The sequence below is a fragment of the Populus alba genome, chromosome 3 (genome assembly GCF_005239225.2).
Source record: "Populus alba chromosome 3, ASM523922v2, whole genome shotgun sequence".
NCBI lineage: Eukaryota > Viridiplantae > Streptophyta > Magnoliopsida > Malpighiales > Salicaceae > Populus > Populus alba.
The window spans coordinates 827,577-849,698 of record NC_133286.1 but is presented as its reverse complement, the minus strand read 5'-3'; the positions used below and the strand labels follow the sequence as shown (position 1 = coordinate 849,698).

The 22,122-nt window shown below is 34.5% G+C and overlaps 2 protein-coding genes across 7 annotated transcripts; both read right to left on the bottom strand.

The window, feature by feature from the left end:
• Positions 1–1,560: 1,560 nt before the first annotated feature.
• On the bottom strand, positions 1,561–7,574 carry LOC118056174 (protein NUCLEOLAR FACTOR 1-like). Of its 6 annotated transcripts, none has more exons than XM_035068298.2 (7): positions 7,367–7,574; positions 7,202–7,282; positions 6,981–7,047; positions 6,138–6,229; positions 4,447–4,609; positions 2,470–2,616; positions 1,561–1,673 (listed from the first exon to the last, which is right to left on the bottom strand). In XM_035068298.2, exons 2-7 carry the CDS (start codon positions 7,218–7,220, stop codon positions 1,670–1,672), a joined length of 492 nt encoding a protein of 163 aa, XP_034924189.1. In that variant the 5' UTR covers positions 7,221–7,282; positions 7,367–7,574; the 3' UTR covers positions 1,561–1,669. The 6 variants fall into 6 exon arrangements, with proteins under 6 accessions (XP_034924189.1, XP_034924191.1, XP_034924188.1 ...); XM_035068300.2 differs by having other exon boundaries at positions 6,981–7,044; positions 7,367–7,573; XM_035068297.2 differs by having other exon boundaries at positions 7,404–7,573.
• A 3,660-nt stretch (positions 7,575–11,234) lies between these two features.
• LOC118056172 (pumilio homolog 6, chloroplastic-like) lies at positions 11,235–22,122 on the bottom strand. The gene is given in 12 exon segments (XM_035068295.2): positions 11,235–11,793; positions 12,688–12,859; positions 14,015–14,209; positions 14,894–15,004; positions 15,120–15,332; positions 17,730–17,837; positions 17,934–18,075; positions 18,172–19,348; positions 19,431–19,581; positions 20,246–20,712; positions 20,715–20,919; positions 21,962–22,122. Coding segments are annotated over 11 exon segments (2,925 nt in total). The 5' UTR covers positions 20,848–20,919; positions 21,962–22,122; the 3' UTR covers positions 11,235–11,737.

Here is a 22,122-nt window from a genome sequence, read left to right as displayed (position 1 = left end):
ATAAAAAAACTCCAACAAGCCTCTTCTCAAATATTTGACAAGGATTAAAATCTGAATTTGACGCAAATATATGGTCTCAAACCTTCACATCATTTACGTTTATATTAAAGACAAATTATGGTTAGTCTCCTCATTCTCTATATCATTAAACATGTTATATTTCTCGTCATTCCTACTTTATTAACTTGTGGCCTCCTAAACTAATTAGGAATGGTGTAATTAGGGACTAAAACATGTAAAATAGATCTATCTCCTACCCCAATATTTCTAGAAATGTGAAAAAATCATATGTTCCAATTACTAAATCATAAATTTCATAGGGAACCAAAGTGAGATGCTCACAAGGGGTGTTGAAAAACATTGGCATAGGAGACGAGAGGAGAAATTAAGGAGTAAAGAGTATAAATAGAAACACAAACGAAAAGGAAAATACACGAAAATCAATCTCAAATGGATCATTGAAAACAGCCCTCCTAAACACCATATAGGTGCTTTTATACAGGCCCACCAAATACAAAAATACTTGCTCTTACATAGGCACAAAAGTACTAATATAACCCCATAATGAATAGGAATAAAAGAAAAGCACTTCCGAAAATGACACCTAATGAAAACTTATCCATGTTCAGAAGCCACAACATTCTACTGATTTTTTTATATGAGATTACATAAATTTCAAACTTCTTGATGATCAAGATCGGAATATATTTCTTGTTAATTGTGGATGCTGATATTTACATGCTTTCAAGAAGAAAATTGCAGAAATATTCATCTATTGACATTAAAAGTATTTTGGTGTGATCTGCATATCTTCTCCAGGGGCATGATCTCAAGGAGTTCTATGCATGTTGTTTAGGAACCTAGTGAGGTGCTAGGTCCTGTCAATCAATTTCCTTTCTCCATATATCTATTCACATAAAGTAGCCCTTGTATTCTTAGTTTTTCTGTAACCACCCCCAGACCTTACAAAAACATGAAGTTCAGATTAAGAATGATTGGACATTCTTAGAAGTCAAATGCTGTGATGCTAAAAACAATCTAAGATCAAGCAGAACTGGTATTCCACCAATCAATTCTAATTACTAGGCATCAGATGGTTTTCAGCCACACTTGTAAAGGCACCTTTGGCATAACTGACACATGAGGAAATAGTATTTGCTCTTTTGAATTTTTATTTCAAGATTAAGCTCTGCAAGACTCAAAAGAGGAGATCACAAAAGACAGAATAAATGGGACAATTCAAAACAATTTAAACCACTGATTGAGGTGTTCACTAGAACTGGCAATTTAACATTTTAAAAACAATAAAAAGGTGGTGGCATAAGGGATGTTTGTCAAATTGGCTGTCTATTATTCATAAAAAATAAAGTTGAGGGCACATGGGCTTCTCACTAACCATAAATATGAAAACTAGAGATATGAAATCTCTAGTACCCTAGATGCTTATAAATTATGACATCATGAATCTAAATAAATTCTACCATTAAAATCCAGATAGGAGCAGCCAAATTAAATAAAGATCATCTATAAAACCATGATGAGGCTTACAAAGAGGAGAAGAAGAATCTCTGTGGAGATGAATGAAAATCATTGCTGCCAGATGTCCTGCACACATCCAACCAGTGTTTATATAACCTTTGCTTGAGACCACAATCAGAGTTCATGTTAGCTACCTGCACAAAAGTAATAAATGAACATGGTTGCATAATTAACAAACTGCATCTTCTATAACTTAACGCTTTTAACATTCAAGGTAGTTACAATAACAATCCCTGAAGTAGTGAAAAATTAGGGATCGCTCAAATGTTTGAAAGACTAATAGAAACCCCTCCACATTAAAGAAAATATCATAGATATTATGACCAGCATCTCTCCTTGGTATTTATGACCAATATCTCCTTGGACCACTATTTAAATGGCCAACAAGTATTTACGGTTTGTGGGGGAAGGGGCATATATTTAGACACTTCAAATAAAAATTATGACAACATAAAAAAATCCTATATAAATAAACCATTAAATTAGAACCTCCCTTTTTTCTATCGCATCATCTTCTTCATTTTATCCTCTCCATTTAATCACAAAAGTACTAAGAATTGCGAGGCATATTTAAAAAAAATGAAAAGGCCTCATAATTTACATAAATCTACAAAGGATGTACCACATTTGTTTGTTTTGGAGTAAATTTTTATGAAGCCAATTTCAAGAATTTTATTAAATTTACTCCTCCAAGTTGGTTGATGTGGATAGTAAGTATTTGGTGTGTTTTTTATTTATTTTTTTGCACCATTTCAATGCATTTAAAAGGATGCTTCAACAAGTCTCTTGATTTCATTTGCATGGTGCCTACATGAATTCTTTATGGAGGGCACCCATTCTGCATTCCATAATCCCCTTTTCTTTTTATCTCACATATATGTTGCATGTAGACAATAAATATAGATTAGAGACAGACAGTATGAAAATTACCTCCAGAAAACACTCTCTCCTGTTCCTACCCACTTGCAATTTGGCATGCCAAAAGCAGGCACATCCCATTGATATTTCCACTTTTTCTTCAACAGATCCTCTACCTCAGTTTCTGGTAACTTATACTCTAAGTGAGAATGGAAAGAGCTGCACAAAGACAATTATACTTGAATTTCATGAAAAGCTTTCAAGAGGACAAGAAACATACAAGTTCCATAGAGAAGTCAGTATTTATTCATTTAAGTTTAAGGATTGTAATAAATAATTCACCATATTCAGCAATGAAAAACTATCCAAATGTATATAATAACAATCATATTTTTATTTGAACACTCTGTAACACAAGCAGTGATGAACAACAAAAAGAGAATATCAACTGCATAGAGCCAAACCCTTTGTTGACCATTTTGCTCAAGACCCATCATATTATCTATGAGATTCCAATGTACCATCTCTAAGCTTGTTTAAAAGACAACTTAAAAAAATAATTCATTCATTCTCTCTCCTCTCAGCATCATCCACAACCTCATACACAGTTTGGGAAATAGAATCATCTTACTACACAACAATGACAATTGGCCAAACCTTGGTCAAGATTTTATAAATGCTGGCCATAGATAAAATAAGTCTATCCTTGACTTTTGGTGGATGAATCTTCTTTTTGCACTTGAAAAGTCACACGCCAAAGTGATGAGAGTGGAAATTATGCATTTCTTAAAATGCCATTTGCCCAGAAACTTGCCAAAAACATGATATTCAACTTATAGTTGTTTATTCATAAACATGAAGAAAAAGCCCGAAAGTACCTTTCTCCCCACGCCATACTTTCATGGTCGATTACCTTTAAAAGCAATGTGCCATGTACAAGCATTCCAACCATTTGTAATGGTCATATCCAAAACACAACCCCTGAAGTTACCTCACTATCAATGCAATTGTAGTTCAGCTCTTTTACCCTCCTCTGTGAGCTCCTCTTTACACCTCCATAGCCACCACTACAATAAAGACCAATTAATCCAATTGGCTGACACTTCAATCCCCTTTTCTATAGTCAAAAAGTCTTTTCCAACTTGACTAGGTGATACTTCACTCATCACTAAATCACACACACGTCTCTCTAAAGTTTCACTTACTTCTCAGCCACATAAATCAAGTTGATGTATAGACTTTACAAGTGGAAGGTACTTGAAATATGTGGGAAAACTATCCAAAATGCACTTCATCATATTGAAAGGGACAAGAAATTGAATGAAAACAAGTAGACATGACTGCACTACAATAAATAGCCTATCTTCAGTAAATCTCATTTTACGGTTTCAGCAGTATTGCCATAATCTAACTCTGTGAATTTGTGCAAGTTCCCATGAAAATTACATGCCACATAAATTTTCAAAGTTTAACAATATGTAATAAACAAGTAAAGGTACAGACAACCAGATTTATTTTCTAAGTACACACAACACTTGTTTTCAAAGTAAACACAATATTTACCTTTTATTAGATTCACAGATTGGACAGAACCAAACTTCTGTTCATTCAAACATTATACAAATAAAAATGAACTCTAGAATGGAATGCATTGTGAGTTCATTCAAAGCCTTCCATGCCAGCAACTGAAGACATAAATGAACACACCAATTCTTTTCCAGCCAAATACTATTCTATGGGAATACCTCTTCCATTAATTCCATTTTGCAAATTCATTTGTAAATTAAGCCAATCATAATACATGGAAGATTCGAAAAACAACAATTACTATGAAAAAGAAGATTCCACTCTGACTATAAGAATTACCAATTCACCAACCCAAGTCATAAAAAATAGAATTGATAAAATGTGTCAGACAACAGTTGAAATAGTGTTGTTTAGTAGCATCCATCCACATAGAATATATCAGTTGCCAAACAATCTTAATGATGATGGTAATTAATAACAGTTCTAAGCAATCATATAAGGAGCAGGGTCATCCAAAGGTACCTTCTGGAAGCTGGTGCCTTTGCAACAGTTTGGGACTTGACATCCAATTCTTGTTCTTGATCGGTGTTGGAGGCCTCCAGAATATTTTCTGAATCAGAATCTCCATCCGCGTCCACAATGCCAGCAGTTCTATGCTCTTGCAGGTCACTTTCATTATCACTTCCTATATACCAACATTAATAAACCAAAGATTAAAAGAAGGGAATTACAGAGTCATCAACCATCTTATATTAGCAAGATGCAACATAAAAATCCTTGAGCAATGCACAGTCTGGGCGAGTACAACATATTCATACAAAATATGAATTCAAAGGCAGATGAAAAGAAACAGTTGTGAGAATGCATAGCATGGTATCAAATTATATCACAAGGAGAAACCATGAACCAGCAACTGATCATTATATATTGGACCTCTAGAGGGATTTATAATGAGAGAATAAGTTATCCTCCTCAGGGAAACATAAAATCACAATGAAGAACTGGTTCATCCAATTGAAAGAGCTAACGATACACATGTACAAGAAGCAAAAGCCACACAGAATGAGAGAGAAAAGATATCTGTGATAACCAATTTTTGAGAAAATCTGACCATTAAAATTCCTAGCATTCCTTTCTAATGATGGACACTTTGTTAGTTGATGAAAATATCCACTGGTAGGCTGCAAATTGATGCCGCTGTGAATATGGTCATATTATTCAGACTTTCTTTAAAAAAATTGACTGGTCCCTCTAGACAAGTGATTCATATGAGACCTCAGCAATCTCATGTTACAACTTTATTAATGGAAAGCACTACCAATTCTGAGCATAATGAAAGAAGAAAAAAATTGCTCAACTAAGGTTTTTTCCTAGTTTTTATCTTCATTTTATTCTAAAAGGACTTCTTAGTTCTTTTTGAGGAGCTATTTAATGCAAATTGAAAATGAAACGAACTTTTTTCAAAATATTTAATTAAAAAATCCAAGTGATTAATTGTATTTTCTAACCATAAAACAGTTTGCATAAATATACACCAATTTAAACACACAAGAACCTAAAAAGTGTTTTTACATTATGGAAAAGTGTATTTCCTTCCAAGTATTTGATATGAAGAAATCTAACCAACAGTATCATATTCCAAGATAACAAGTCTCTATGTTTTTGTTTTCAGTCTGCATATCATGGAGATCCATGTTCCAAGTGCCAGGTGCCTTCAAACTCACCTCCCTTTTTGGTAACCCTGTCCTAGCCTTGTTAACCAAACACCTTACAAATGGGAACAAAGGCCTCATTCTCACTCCTAGTAACCAACAGGGATTTAGGATATTATTAGGAGCAACCTTCAGCATGAAAGAAAGTATTGATTACATCTTAGCAATTCTTAACACAACCAAGAACACTGGTAGCTGATAATTGTTTAAAATTGCTCCTGGTAGTGATGAAATGGGAGAAAAAGCAAGACAATAACAAAAAAGCGATGGCTGGCTATGAAAATATGTCCCATTTCAGCCTCCATTCAAGTTTAAAAGTCAGAAATAATACTGAATAGGGGCAACTCCTCTCGTCAATATTCTAAAACAAAAGGAATGTTAACAGTGATTAAAAACAATAGCATTAAATTACTGATATTACTTTTAGCAACATCCCTAAAATAACCAATGAAAACTTATTATTTTTCCTGCATACTTTTCAAGAAAACTATCATATAGTACCTTCTTCAACAGAATCTTCCTCAAACATGCTGAGAGATTGGGAGTCACCAGCGACATCTTCCTCCAAGTTAATTTTACCTTCTTTTCTTGGTCTATGATCAAAGCAATATATAGTGAAGTATTAGTCATAAATGCCTCATACCAGATCACCACAATTCTACACTTCAGAAGAAGAGGGAATCATCAACAGCCAACTAATACCCGGACCATAAAAGGAAATATAATTGACAAAAAACAGACCACACAAGCTTCAAAAATTGGAGGACAAAGATAGCAACAGCCACCCACCTATTTATCGTACAAACTACCCTTACACAACACAGCAGATTTGATTCTATCATTTCCCAAAGGTAAGACTTACTGTATGCCACATGATCCTGTCAAACCACAAATAAAACAGTGGAACTTAGATCCGTTTCCATTTTCTTCTCTGTTTCTTAAAAGATGGATAGCCACCAGCTTACCTAAATCCCGGCCAATAATTTCACCAAACAAACCCAAGTTCTACAAGGATCTCCCGACTTGATAATACATGCAACAAACTAATCAAAACTAACCTCACCTTTCTTGAGGTGAAAACTCGAATAACAGCATCATAGAAATCTAGTCACCAAATAATCAATATCCATTCCCAAACCTATCAAAAGAAACCCCATATAAAATCTATAGTCGCACAACCTTTATCCCTTCATTCCAAACCTCTTATACTAATTTTCTAGCTACGCAGCAACATAGCACACATAAGTCAATCTTCAAATCAACCTCATGTCAGGTCACTTCGAATGGTCTAATGCAGTTTGAATCTTCGTAACTAACATAAATTGAAACAAATAAAACGATTACCTTTTCTTCTGTTTCTGTTTCCCATCAGCCCAAGATTTGTTTGTTCTTTTGTGCCTCTTCAATCCTGCTTAATAAAAGTTAAACAATTAACCGATTCAAGTTGCAGTGTAATGAGCAAAGTTGAAGCACATGAAAAACCAATTCAATCTGCTTATGAAGTTGGATTGCCACGCAACATTCAAATAAAAAAAATAAACAAAAAATAATATGACGTTGCTCACTGAGACTTGGCGCTGGCATCTTTCAATGAATAGCTTAATTTCTGCACGTAATTGAATCTCTGTAACGCTCTTTCTTTGATTCTGAAAAATATCAAAACAGAGAAAGGAAACAAGAATTCCTTCAAAACCCATTATCTCAAACCCACACTTCTTTGCATTAAACACCTTGTTTCGAGAAAAAACAAAAACTCATTAAAGGAACCTGCTCCTACTGCTGCTGGAGAAACGCTGTTTCTGCTGCGCGTGAATTTGAATTCGGCTGTGAGTGAATTGAGAAGGGAAGGGAGCAACTGTTTCTTCTTTTTTTCTCTTGAGAATAGGAGCGAAATCGGCCTTTTTGAACTTTAGGGTTTAGGGATATAATATGTTTTTCTTAAAAAAAAAAACAATTCAAAATGCATAATAAAAACAAAATTAAAAATGGGATCGGATCGGATCGGGTCGGGTCGTCATGGAACCTGAAGCATAGTTAAAACAAACCCGTGTTGTTGGTTGCAAGCGGGGTGTTGACACGTGGTAATAAAAAAAAAAAAATAAAAAACCTTTGAAAATTGATTTCAAAAAAGGACATGGTTTTTTACATTGGCTCGCCCTAAACCTGGCCTTAAATCATTTATTAAGAAATATTTTATAATACGTGAGGAAAATATTGTTTCCCGTGCGTTCACCAATAAATAAATCACTTGGAATGCTATAATGATTTGTCATTTTCTTTGTTTCTCTTTTTTTTATTATTTAAGACTTGAATTTAATAGTCAATTAAAATATATTATATTAAAAATGAATAAATATTCAAAGATAGGGGATAAGACGAGACACATGGCAAAAAAATAATTTTTCTAAGAGCGTGTTTAGCAGTGTGGTAGTGGTTGCTTTTCAAATAACTTTTCGTACCGAAATGTATGCCAATGATATTTTTTTTTATTTTTTTTAAACATTATTTTTTTAACATCAAAACGATCCAAAAAGTATAAATCGCACTCAATTTTAGCAAAAAAAAAATTAAAATTTTTTTAGAACCCGGTTTGAACCGTTATTCCCAAACGTAGTTTTAAAGCATGGAGGTCGCTCCTGGTCATTCCTAAATCCTAGCTCGAGAGACTGGGCTTTGGTTGCAATTCCATTTTTTTTCTTGCTTATTGTTTTTTTTAATCTAACCATTGATATTTGGTTTGAATTATTAATTGGATAATGTAATTTATTTTGATATAATTTTTTTCCAATCATTTTAATGTTTTATTGTTTCTTATTTTATTCTGCCTATTTTTAAATAAAAAAATTATAAAAAAAATTTGTTAAACTTAATCGAGTCAGTGACCCAAGCATAGAATTTGATTGATTATTTTAGTTGGGTATAGATCATGATTGATAAAAAAAATTTTTTTATAAATAGATTTAGATATATGCATGAATTTTTTTAAATTTCATTTAAAATCTTTTATTTACAAAAAACATGGCATAAAAATATGCAAAACACAAGTTAAATAGCCAATAAAAAACTATAATATAAAGCTTTCCATCTACCATTGCATTTGATTTAGTCAAATCGAATTGTGATTTGATTCTTCACTTATTTTATTTTTTAAACCCAAAACATAATAATATACTGTTACACTTTTCTCACCATAAAAAACACCCAAAAGACTTAATAGAACTTTATCATGAACTTTTTATTTGAACATAAACATTTTTTTTCCCTAATTTTGTATAACCTCATTTTGATCTCCCATGTAAAATGCTAAATTAAAAAGTTAAATTATAAAATAACTTTTTAAATAGTATAAATATAGTTTTTTTTTTATTATATGCATTTCACTAGTAAAAAACTATTTAGAAAAGCCAATTATATTTTAATATATTTCATGTTAAATTAATTTTAATATAATTATATAACTAATTAGATATTTTATATATAATATAAATTATGATGTTATTAATTATATAATTAATATGAGTAATTTATAAAAGTAATATAAAATTAATGAAGTAATATGAAAAGTTAAGAGAAATATAATTTAAAATTTATTTATATGAAATATTTTTAATTTTTAAATTTAGTTATAGTTAAAAATTTAATTTTAAAAAAAGGAAATTTAAATTCAAACTTTTAAAAAAAAACTGCCAATATTTTAAATTTTAATTTTAAAAACTTATAAATAAACATACCTTTTAATTTCAACTAATTAACATAAACATTGTTATTAATTAATTAGAGAATAATTGATTCTTGTTTTTCTAACTTTGAGAAAAGGATGAGGCACAATACAAGATTTCAAAATTTTCAAGTTTCTTTTCCATTTGCTTTTAAAGGAAAAAAAAAATTGTTGGCCAACGGCAACAAAAATAGCCGCTGCAATGATAATTTTATGTGGTCATTTCTACATAAACATGTAAAAATGGCTTTGCACAGGTTGAATAGTTATTTTAGCTATTCATTTACCCTCACCATTGGAATTGTTTAAAATAATAAAACAAAAGTTAAAAGGATGTTTTTTTTTTTAATGTTAGCTTTTTCATTTAGTTCTTTGGTTGAAAATGCTTTAAAAAGGGTTATCGCTGATGAATTAGACCATTTTTTATCCATAATATAGTGCATGGGATTTATTTATATTTTCTCTATCTAATTATTTTTAACTTATCCTTTAGATTGGAATTTGTGATCCAATCATTCACCACTTGTATATTGGTGATAACTATAATGCTTTTTACTGATTTTAGAGATAAATATATAAAAATAAATTTGTTAATAAAATAATTTTATATAATTTCAAAATGAAAAAAAAAAAAAAGAAGAATACAACTCTTTATCCCCACTATCTTTGAAGGCTTGAAGATATAAAAATAAATTATCTCTTGAATAATTTTAAAATGAAATTTTATTCTCTTTCAAAAAAAAAAAAAAAAAGGAAACACAACTCCTGCCACAATTATACTACTCATGTATCTTTTTACTCGAGACAGGAACCAACAAACCAACCACTATTACAGTTCTATTTGTTTTTTTTATTATTAAAAAGTGTTTTTAAAAAAATTAATTTTTTTTTTTTAATAACTTTTCAAATTAATATTTTTTTTTAGTATTTATTTTCTTTGTAACTATTGCCTACCGTGGTGAAATCCCCATTATTTTAAGCAACTTTTGATCTAAAAAATGCATTGTAGTAACACAATCATCACAAATAACATGCACCCCATCAACAATCATCAGTGAAAGACGAATAAAATGTTTAAAACCAGAGCTTGAATTACGCAAACTTTAGCTTGGAAGTAGCAAGAATGCCACAAACATGTTGCAAATTCTTGAAACTGCGAGGACTACAAAGTAACTTGTTAATAAATACATACCTCATCCCTGAATCCCTTGTTGATCTGTGGAGACCCTATACAAGGATTCTCAGCATCACCATGCAAAGATTCTTCTCTTCTCTTTCAAAAGGAAGCAAATGCAATTCAGAAACACAAAAAAACAGCAAAACTTAGAGAGAGAAATAACTAAAATTCAATTTCAAGTCTAATGAAAAAACAAAAAAAAAAAAATTCTCAGCAATCAAACCACCAGATCTTAAGATTCAACACCCACCACTCCTCAAACACTTACAAACCCGAAACTCGTACATGGTAATTAACAAGAAGAAAATTAAAAGAGCTAAGAAGTTAGATTCATGAAAAATAGAGGCCGAGTTGAACAAGAGTGTAGATCCAAACTTGCAAAAACTTGGGTGTTGATTTTTGGAAAAGAAAAGGTGTAGATCTTCAGCAAAAACTTGGGTCCTGCCAAATTTTTAGCTTCTACAACCCAGCATTGATTCTTTGATTAGTTCACACGAGAGCGAGGTTATTTTGGTCTTGGAGGTAGCAAATTCAACGGTAATTCAAAACAGAGAACAAATTTAGCAAAGCCATGTAAAATTAGCTTCTCAAAAGCTGAATTCAGAACTTATTTATTGGGGCAACCCATGATCAAAACTCGTCTTCCATTTTGTAACCAAATGAGATAAAATTGTGGTTGAATAGAAAAGCTAAAGCTACCACATTGTCAAAGGGGATCTTAATTTATTTAATGAACGCATTTGCAGAGCCTATTGACAGGGAAACCTTTTGGAAGATGGCTTTTCCTATTGACATGCATGCCTTCCAATGCAGTACAAAAGGAGACATTGTGTTTGCATAGCCTCTCCTACCTTATAAAGAAAAGCCATTTACCAAACAAACCCATCAAACGATTTTACAGAATTAGCTATCAAGAAGCTTTTCATTCCCTTTGAATCTGTGTTGCAATCTAAGCTGTTTTCCTACTGTTGCTCCTTTCGTCTGTGTAAATAGTTGAGCTACACAACATATATACAAACCATTCCGTGGCACATGCATATTTACTGACTTTACAATTCCAATCTGGTAATTGACGGTGGAAGTTTTCCGAGGCAGTCATGTATTAACATGATCAAGACAAAGGATGCTTGCATGATTTGGTTGTTATTCCTGCACATGTTGTCATAATGGGATCAGCTGCGAGGCTTTCACATGTTGTAGCGCACGCTAGCAATTGACAGACCACGCCAGTGGATCCGCATCATGATCATGAGTTTGATTCTCTGCATAGAGTAGAAGTTTAGAAGAGTGAAAGCAGTGACAACAAGGCCTGATCCCAAACTAGTTGGGATCGGTTACACAAGCAAATTTCAAATGATCAAAGAACACTACTAATTTTTTAGTTCCATCTACCAATGAATGAGGAGCATCAATAACCCGTATCAGTGATGGAAAAAAAAAATAAAGTCGAAACCAGCATGAAAATCATCATAATAATTTTTCAAAACCAATCCTATACAATCCAGTCATAAAAAAACCTAACCCTCTCTCAACCTGGACGATATCTCAACTGGAAGGGTGTATTAAATAATGCTTCCTCTCAAAGACCAGATAAATAGAACATGAGGTCCATACAAAGTTAAAGTCGTGTGTTCATCCAAGCTTGATATTGTAATTCTCATAAAGCCAAGAGGAAGAAGATATAAGAGGAAGTTCAGTTGAGATCCCCCCACTTTAGTCATTCCAGGAATTGAATTCCCAAGATGGCTTTGAATAGTTTTGACATAGAAAGAGTACCAAGTCTATGCACCAAACTTCATTTCAGGAGTGATGTGATTTTCCAGCACAGGTACATAAGAATTCCAATCATATTTGTTACTTTTTATGGAATTAGAAGTTCCTCAATTTCCTAGAAGTTACCACTTTACTACTGTCCCCAGACTGCTAAACAGCTGTCTTCAAAAAATCTTCAAGCTAGAATTCATTTGTCCTCCTTTTTTTTCAGACTAGTAGCACCCAACTAGATATTGGGAGCTGGACAAAGATGCGATCAAATGAAACCTTCGGTCAAGTAACTCTAAGGCCTAAGGGGTCCTCCTGACATCCAATTTACAATATATAGTGAAGCATATTCAATTTCAAATATATGCAGGGTTGGTGAAATTGAAAAGCATTACCTTCCCCATATTGCTGTTCGAATCTAGCAACAATGTGCTTCCCATAAGTATATTTCTTCAGAGCATGCACATGTGTTCTTATTCGATTAAGCAACATTGCCCGCTGAATATCAGTACAGGTGTCAAGAATCTTTTGGACCACATAATTTGCGTATTGGTCCTTCATCATTGTCTAAAATATAGCAACAGAGAAAAAAATTGAGTGGAATAATACTGGCTCAACATCATAAAGCAGCAAAGTTTGTCTGATCTAAAAATAAAACGATTCAATGCAATCCCATAAAGAAATGCAAATTTCAACCCTCAAATTGAAATGGCACAAGAGATTGAAGATATTGGCAAGCATGCAAGGGCAGCATTATGATAATAAAATCACCCCCTTTCTTTACTCATTTGCCTACATAATCTCAATATTTGGGCAAGAAACCCTATAAGAATTGGTGACATTTTGGGGAAAAAATGGAAAATTAATGTGTAAACTGGGAAAAAAAAAGTAGATGAAATCATATATGATAGCAATGACAAATAGAGTAAAATCATGGACTCTGGCATACTAATGAAATGACATCTTGGAGCTAAGTTGAGTTGATTCTCATATGAGACAGAAATAAGATGTGAGTTTATTTTACAGTTGATAATAGAAAACCGTCATATATCAGACAAAAAAAATGAACAGCAGAGAAATCCTAAAACATGCTACGATTTTCATCCTTGGTAGCCTTGAAAGTTTATGAAGAGAAATGGCATGGTATAATAGTCTAACTGGAACAACTTCATTCGAAGGATTCAAAGCTTGATATCATGATCATTGCATCACAAGGGAGTTGTGCAACTCACACTGAAACCCCAACACAATAAAAATATATCTTCTGGACATTATAAAGCATGATTTAAATAAAGTTTGAAATAATAGAGAGAAACTATGTTTGTTTATTAGCTTCAAGTCTAGAAACAGCATTTTTCTTTCCACTGTCAATTTAGAATTGCTGGTGCAGGTAACAGCATTGCTTCCCCTTCACCTTTGATGCATGTCAGGCACATAAGAGTTCCACTTGTTTACAATATATATATATATATATATATATAAAAAACAGCACACATGAGCATGCACCAGACATCAGATTTAGAAGTTGAAAGTAGTGAATGTTGGCAACTTGTGTTGGTGATAAAAAGCAGCTGCTAATATGCATTCTGTAAATAAGTTTTCAGAAATCCCAAAAATTTTAGTTTTGTAATTATTCACAGAGTGACTAAATAAGCTATGTGTTAGAAAGGTGGACGTGCTTAAGGATTTCAATCCAAATTAAAAAAGCTTCATTAAACTCACCAATAGATCATCATTTCCTTCATTCTGCCCAAGAATCTCCTGAATTATTATTTCCCGCTCAGTGACACCACCATATTCCAAACATTTCTCTACAACATTGGACCCAAACTTATGCTGGCTGAGTAGAACAATATGCCCTGACAATTTGCTAATAATCTGGTATCTTTCACGAGGTTTTCCCCTCTCCAACACATGCTGTTAAGAATACATGCATCACTATTTATACAACAATTGAAACAAGGAATTCAAATCCAATAAGGTAAAAACCCACTGGATAATTTGGCATCTTTCATGGAATTCATTGTAAATTCACATCACCATTAAGCAATTGAAACATGGAAATCACATTGAATACAGAATGGGAGGAAGGTTTAAGCTGACTTCCATCCTTCAATTGGATAATTGCATCCAAGTCAGAGTGCTCCATGGAATTCCTATCTTTCAACAAGGTTAAATCCTATTCTTACCACTCTGACTGGGATGCAGATCTATCTTTCAAGGAATGAGATCTACCTTTCTGAGATTGAGCATTGGGAGTTCATGTGGCTCACGATTTCTTTCCTAGTATGAGCAAGCATGCACCATTAACAGCATGAATGCACAATACAATGCAAGAAAAAGTGCCAGGTACACACATGACACATTACCTGAACAGAGATCTTATTCCTCCTCCTGCAGGCTTAAATATTAGTCCCCTTCCCTCGTTAACAATTTCCGTCCCCCAAAAGTTACCAAACAAAATTAATCATCACTAGATCAACTATCAGACCATCTCACCTTATACCAAACCAAGTCAAGCTAAGCATAAAGAACATTTACAGGAAGAATCAATTGTTTGCTACAAATTTCTAGGTGATAAAGCACAAAAGAAACACTAACCTGAGTCACATAATTTCCATACTGGTCCTGAGCAAGAATGAGGACAGACTCCAAGATCTCATCCACTATGAAATCACATTGCAGCTCATATGCACAATGCTCTAGAACTCTCTGCAATAAACCAAATGCATAAGTGTTTCATGACAATGTTCCTGCAGACAACCAAAGGCGGGATAGGAAAAGGAAAGCAGGAGAGCTTCCAACGCACCAGTCAAGCCTAACATACCTGTATGACACGACAACCATAAGGATGCATGGAAAGTGTTGCAACTTCACCACAGAAGGCTGAGAATATGAATCCAATTTTTTCTGCTGGAACACTCTCAATGCACTTCTGTATGACATGATTACCGTTCTGATCACGTACACATTTCATAACATGTCCATCCAATTCAAGGACAAGCTGTGCTTTTTGATCAAGCTCAATTACATCAAGTGCCTAAGAAACATCACAGGATCAAAATCAATGTCAATTCCAATATAACAAGGAGGAAAAGTTTATTTTAGGTAGCAATTCACTACATATCTAACAACCAATCTCAGTAATACACCAGATAAAGGAAAAAAAAGAAAGAAAAAAGAACAACATCCATCATTCAAACAAACCTCCACAATATCCATTTGACTATATGTTAGCAATATTTACTTTTGAGCACAATGACCCCCCCCTGTCTCCTATTGGGTCAGGCAAAATTGGGTTTTTTAGGTTGGTTGTTGTTCAGGTAGGATATCCATTTAGTCAGACACTCATATTGATCCGCAACTCTAAGAATCACACCAATACTTTGCATTTGAAGGCAAGGCCTAGAATGGCAGGATGATCATTTTTAGGCCCACAGCTGCAGAGTGGACAGTTGGAATCTCACAGGCCATTAGCAAGGCACTGGATTACATAAGACCTAATAATCTGTAAAGTCACAATATTTTTTTAAATAAAATTATTTGAAAAACTATTTGTTTACAATAAAATTATTTATCAAATGGTTATCTAATTTATCAGATGCTCAGTCTATCAGAAATATAAAGGCAAACATCTCGCAATGAGTCTCGGAGATTATTCAAAAAGACCCTCTTGATTCCTACAGACACAAGGAAAAAAATACTTAATGCTAGATTTGATGTGGGATCAATACTGAAGCAGTACCCAACACCCAATACCAATAAGAAACTTGGTGTTCCTATTCCTATTCAGTACTGATACCCTGTTTACAAATGTCTACACAATCATGCCCCCAAAGAATGTTGGCAGTCTGGCACTAGGTCTTTAAGACCCTTTGACAAATGGGGATTCTTGTTGGCTGACGAAAATGGAATGTGGCCTCTATAGAGATAATAACCCAATCTAACTAAATGCCACTCCAAATCACATAATCCCGTGCACCCCCATCTCAGGAAACTGCCAGGAGGCTCAGGACAGATTTCTGTAGACTACCTATAGCAAGGATGAAGAGAAATGGAAGACAAGATGCTCCCCTTTAAGTCAAAAAACAAAACTAATGTGATTACAACAACAAATGATTGAAGTATAAGTTGTTGTCTTGAATAGGCAGATATTCAATATTGGTGCAAATGCAAATCTGACAATCATGCTGATCTCACAATTAATTGAATACAAAATTATCTACCTAAACACATAACAGTTAAACCCAGCTTAACCAAAGGGTTGCAGAATTTTAGGAGCATCATACAAACTACCAATCATAGTTGCCATGCAAGTGAACTCATATAGCTATATTGAGTATACAACGAAATGGCTTCAGTTTCACTGAAGATATGATATCCTACTGTCGTTGACAATTTAACCAAATTCCAGAAAATCTCAATATCAGTATCCTTTTCTCTTGGACCCACTCAGATGACAATTATAACCATTAGAATATCTACAACCTAACTTTATGAAATTTTCACACAATGTACCTAAATAATTTAATAGTCCATTCAGGATTAACATTTTCCTTCCCTTTACCTTTTTTTTTTGTTTACTTTTACACATTCAATGACACAAGAGGAACATCAAGTAAGCAACTAGTTTGAAAAAGAACTCAATCAAATACACTTTAATCTAAATGAGTGAAAGTATAAGACTGGAAATATTAGGTTTAGATCAAAAGCATACAACTATGGAAATATTAGGTGTAGATCAAAAGCTTTTCAGAAGTTCCTCTATGTAAGCCATTCTTACACTTAGGGAGAGATACGGTAAAATGTTCCAATGAAAAATAAAAAAGAGCCTGGTAACAACACTTACAGTCAGAAATCCCAAGTAATTAGGGTTGCTAAGCAAGTTTCAGCTTAGCCAATATGTGCTAGCAACATTAACTTGAAAGTAAAACCATAAGAAACTTTGCCAGTTTCAAACATATCCCATTAATCAAAAGACAGAACTTTAACCTTTCACTGACTCGATGCATTCCCATGCCTGTGAAAATAACCAGTTACATACTGGAATTTGCAAGTAATCTACATCAGATGGCAATAGAAATAACCACAAATTTTCAGGATGAAAGACTCTACCAGCAATTTGACAAATAAGCAAGAATTGCATGCTTACAAAAACTAATAATTAGTGTAGTAGAGGCAAAAAAAGAAGAGCGCCTCTAGAGCAAACCCTAGGTGCACCTAGGAGAAGGGGCTTTAATCTAGTGCCACTTAAGTAAACAAAAGTCGGTAAAAAAAACAATGAAACATCCTATAACTATTGCCACAACTTGTATATAGAATGATTATGCATTTGTTTTCTTTGTATGCAAGCAGTAAACCATGGACACGGAATAAGAAAATACTACATGGTTGTGAGGAATGCGTGATAGCAATGTCCCACAAGAATCACAAATACCTTTTGGATTACCCGACAGCCATACATCTGCAAACTTAGATGCAAAATTTGACCAGTGAGCTGATTAGCAAGTTCCTTCCTCTGCTCCATGCTTCCATACTCAAAAACCTGAAAGTAAACGAAAGGAAAACGACACTAAGACAATCAACATAGCCAGTAAGTGGTGAACATGACACCAAAAAATTGCATGTTCTAAGTACTCACTTTCTGAATAAGATAATTTCCAAAAACATCGGTCATTAATTTGGAAGCATGTGGAAGAACTTCTTTAAATACCAGTGCCTTCTCTTCAGCACTGCAATTCTCCAACTTCTGCTGAATAAATCGGCTACCATGTTGATCAGCACTGAAGTTTAAAAAGTCCTCATCATTCAACTTTTCAGCATAAAAAGAAAAGAAAAAAAACAAAGAAAGAAAGAAAGCAAACTCAGCAAGGACTTGCCTAAATTCGACAATATGCCCTACAATATCAGACAACTCAAATTTGCGGACTTTGCCAGATTTCAACTCCTCTAGAAAATTATGTATTTTAGGGTCATTAAAACTCTCTGGTCCTCTTTGACCTTGCCATCCAGAAAATACGGACGCATATCTACCACTTCCCGGTGGGAACCTCATTTCATTTCTCCCTCCAGAAAAACCAGTGCCCCCCACTGGGGATCCTGGCAAAACAGGGCTCACAAGCGGTGATGAGGGGTACTGCAATATACCTATGTTTGGTGAGTTTCCAAAATAAGGAAGATTCATTACCCGCCCTCTACCTCGATTAAGATCACTCACTCCACCTCTCTGGTGGTGTAGCAGTTTCTGGTCCTCCAAACCAGCAGCAACCTCAGATCCTTTCTTTGATGCAGGAGCATTGTTTTGTCTTCCAATAGCACCACCTCCAGATGCCAATGGATCAAATTGACCAGACATATCATATGTTAGTCCATAAGGCTGTTGATAGTATTGCATATAAAGAGGATCAATAAATGAAGGTTGAACTACATATCCAAGCTGCCCATAGAACTTGTTATAATGTTGCGCATCAGCTCCATGGGCAAGGCTTCCTTCACTTGAAGACCCAGACATTCCAGCATTAAAGTTTGGACTTGCAGAGCCATCAAAAACCATTGAAACTGTACCATGAGGGGGGTATCCTGCAACATACGGAGGAATCACAGTTGAATTCAGAGCATACCCCCCTATACCATATTGTGGAGCACATAATCCTGGAGCCTGAAGATTTGGGTAAAATGGATTTGGTGAAGTCATGTAGCCAGTTGTCCCATAAAGAGGAGGTGCGATCCCAAGCGACTGCAATACCGACTGCACCTCCGCTGAGAACGTTGATGGGCCATGGAGAAGTTGATCCATACCGATGTTTGCAGAATTTACTCCTTGAGAACCCCTTTGAGACTTGGCATTTTGAACTTGAAACGCATTGCTTGGCTGTTGGTGGACTTGGTGTTGCTGCGCATGGCTCTGGTAGCTGTGATGCCACTGCTCGTGATATTTTTGCTCCTTGGAATTCTGAGGGCTAGATATATTAAGGTCCTTCATTCTAGATTCAATAACGCCAATGTCTACCCTATTTAAAAATCCTTTGCTAAGAGGTGGTTTGGGTTGTGTGGTTCCTGTACAATTAAGAGACAATGAGCTTGTAACCGGAGCGATTGAGGGATCAGCATTCAATGATAGTCTTAACATTCTTCATACCTAGAATTGATGGAACGCCATTGGATGTGCTAGCGGTGGAATCATGCAAGGAACCGGAAAAAACATCTTGTTCAGCTGCTTCATCTGTTGTTCCAGGGCTTAAGGAGCGAGACTGGTTATATACAGGAGATGGAGTACGGGGGAAATCCTCCTGCATATGTGAATCAATTATTAACACTTATAATAAAGTTATTCAAAAGGAGCAAAGGTATAATAATCAATCTCCTTTTTTTGATGCTGATGTTAAAACCAATAAGCAGCATGCTGCTCATAGGAATTACATTAAATAATGGATTTATTTTTTTATATTTCTTCAACCTTATAGAATTAGGATTGCTATTTTTACTGTTTTTTTTTTTATTTTCCTGGTGAAGATTTACAGTTAACATTACAAGCCAAAACAACTCTTGACTACAGTGGGGTAAATCCAAAGTTAATTTTATCATAGAAAAGAAGGAAGCTAAAATTTGAAGTCAACAATGAAATCAATATATACATGAAATATATCCATGCGAGAATGGCGCATAATAATGAAGAATGTGTTTGACATGCTCCAACACAGACGTAATCCAAAAAGAACAGAGCTAGAAGCGAGTAATGACACTGTTCTGTAAGTTCTGGAATTTACATGCTAAAACTAAGAACTCTCCCATTTGCACTGGAGTAATGAGGCAAAAAAAATTTAGGGGGAGCTATTCTAAGGCAGGGAGATTACTTCTAAACCCAACAGGACACTAAATTATATAGTGAGGTATCCAAGCACAGTAATGAATAGTCAAATAAATGAACAAATTCCTATGAATGAAAATAGCTACCTGAATTATATCAACCAAGCGTTTGGATTGCCCTGCCAATGGAGCAGCATCATCTCCAGACCAAAACCCATTTGTCTTGTTGGCTAAACTCTCTAAGGGCTCCTTGGGTGAGTGGTCATCCTCCAACTCTTCCTTGTGTGTAGAAAGTACTCCTTGCGACAAATGCAAGGAGATTTTACTGTTGTCATCTATTGGAGCCAATCCCCAATTAGTGCCAAACTTAACAGCATGGCGTCCCGGATGCTGATTCTCCCTTGGGATGGGTGGTGTAGGAAGTCTGAGGTTTGGGCTGGCACCGGTACCATAATAAGATAGATATGACTGCTTCTCTGAGTTGAAAGCTAGAAGAGCATTGTTTGAACCCTCCAGCCTAGGATTGAGGTTGGAATTTTGCTGAGAAATGAGGTTGTTTATTGCAAAAAAGGAGCCTTCCATGTTTGGGGGTGCACTTCCACTTCGATTAGGACTGCATCTCTCCCATTGCCACGGAATCTTTGACCGTTTCTAAGAAATCCCAAATCCTCCACTGCCATATTAGGAGTTGATGGAACAAAAGTTGCTGACTCATGGGAGGGCATTCTAAGTGGACTCTCTGTAGCCATATTGCTAAAATATTATTGTTATTATGGTGTTCTTTCCTAATCAAGGAGTAACAAGATATCCCACATAGTTCCCTGGAAGATGCATCAATTTACCATGGTCATGAGTGATAAGCACTTGGCTATCTGGAGACTCATAAATGCTATTTTGTAAAGAAAAATGAAGAATTGCATAAAAAAATATGTCCAATCTTTGCAAGTAAAGCACGAGTAACTATGACAATGACAGAAGGGAAACTCCTTCGGACGTTGAATTAAGAATTCTAATTGAACCACCATGACAACCATACTCAATTTGACTAATGATCAATCAAGATGTCTATAAGTTCAAACAGAAGCCATTCACCATGCATGTGGCTATAAAAAAACACAGTTAGAAAACAGCAAAAGAATCAGCAACATTGAGACTCTATTTGGTTGCTAAAACGAAAGCCAAACAAACAAGATAGGAGAAAACAGCAAAACCAAACACTTTCACTCTAACCTGGTTGAAAAGAGTTCCTCACTATTCAAAATTTTGGAAAATAAAAAATTCGAAAACTTTTCTATCTTCTTACTCGCTTTCCTCATCAACAAAACAATAAAGGAATGGAACAGTACATTCCTCTTAAGCTGACATTATAAGTATCTCTATTAACCATTAAAAAAACAGCCATTTCACATAAATTCAGACCAAAACTGAGTCCGGGTAATATCTAAAACTTGTAAAAAAATATATTCTTGGATGAACGGAGAGAGAAACCAAGACCCTTTACATGGAGTTTTAAGAATTTAACTCCACCCATCAAAGAGCTGATACATGACTCCAGTAAACTCTTTTCCTCCATATACTTTAACATACTCGAGTAATTTTAAACACATTTAAATCTTAATGGAGTTGTATTAATTACCAATCATGTTTTCATAATCTTCTAGCTTAACAAAACTTGAATTGAAGGCTAACTTAAACCACTAGACGGGATGATAATTTGCATGCAGTCATGAGGTTATATCTAACAAGTTACACGCCAAAAAACAAGGTCAAACAACAACATGGCATAAGAGCAGCTACTTCACAGAGTAAAGACAACAAATTTATTCGTCAAAACCCTAAATGAAACAGCAGAGATTCTCTTACCTGGCAGAGAAAGACTCATTCTTTAAAACCCTAGAACCGGAACAGATTCTTTCTTTTTCTTTCTAGAGAGAGAAGGAAAGAGTTTTGGGTTTTCACACAAACAGAGAGAGAGACAGAGACAGAGACAGAGACAGAGAGAGAGAGAAAGCGTGACTGGCTCT

Bases quoted from the DNA above. Each gene is read 5' to 3' on its own strand.
- LOC118056174 (XM_035068298.2), bottom strand. The intron at 6,230-6,980 runs GTAATCGTTTTA...CTTTGATCATAG, and splicing joins AAACAGAAACAGAAGAAAAG to ACCAAGAAAAGAAGGTAAAA. The intron at 4,610-6,137 runs GTACTATATGAT...GTTGGTATATAG, and splicing joins GGAAGATTCTGTTGAAGAAG to GAAGTGATAATGAAAGTGAC.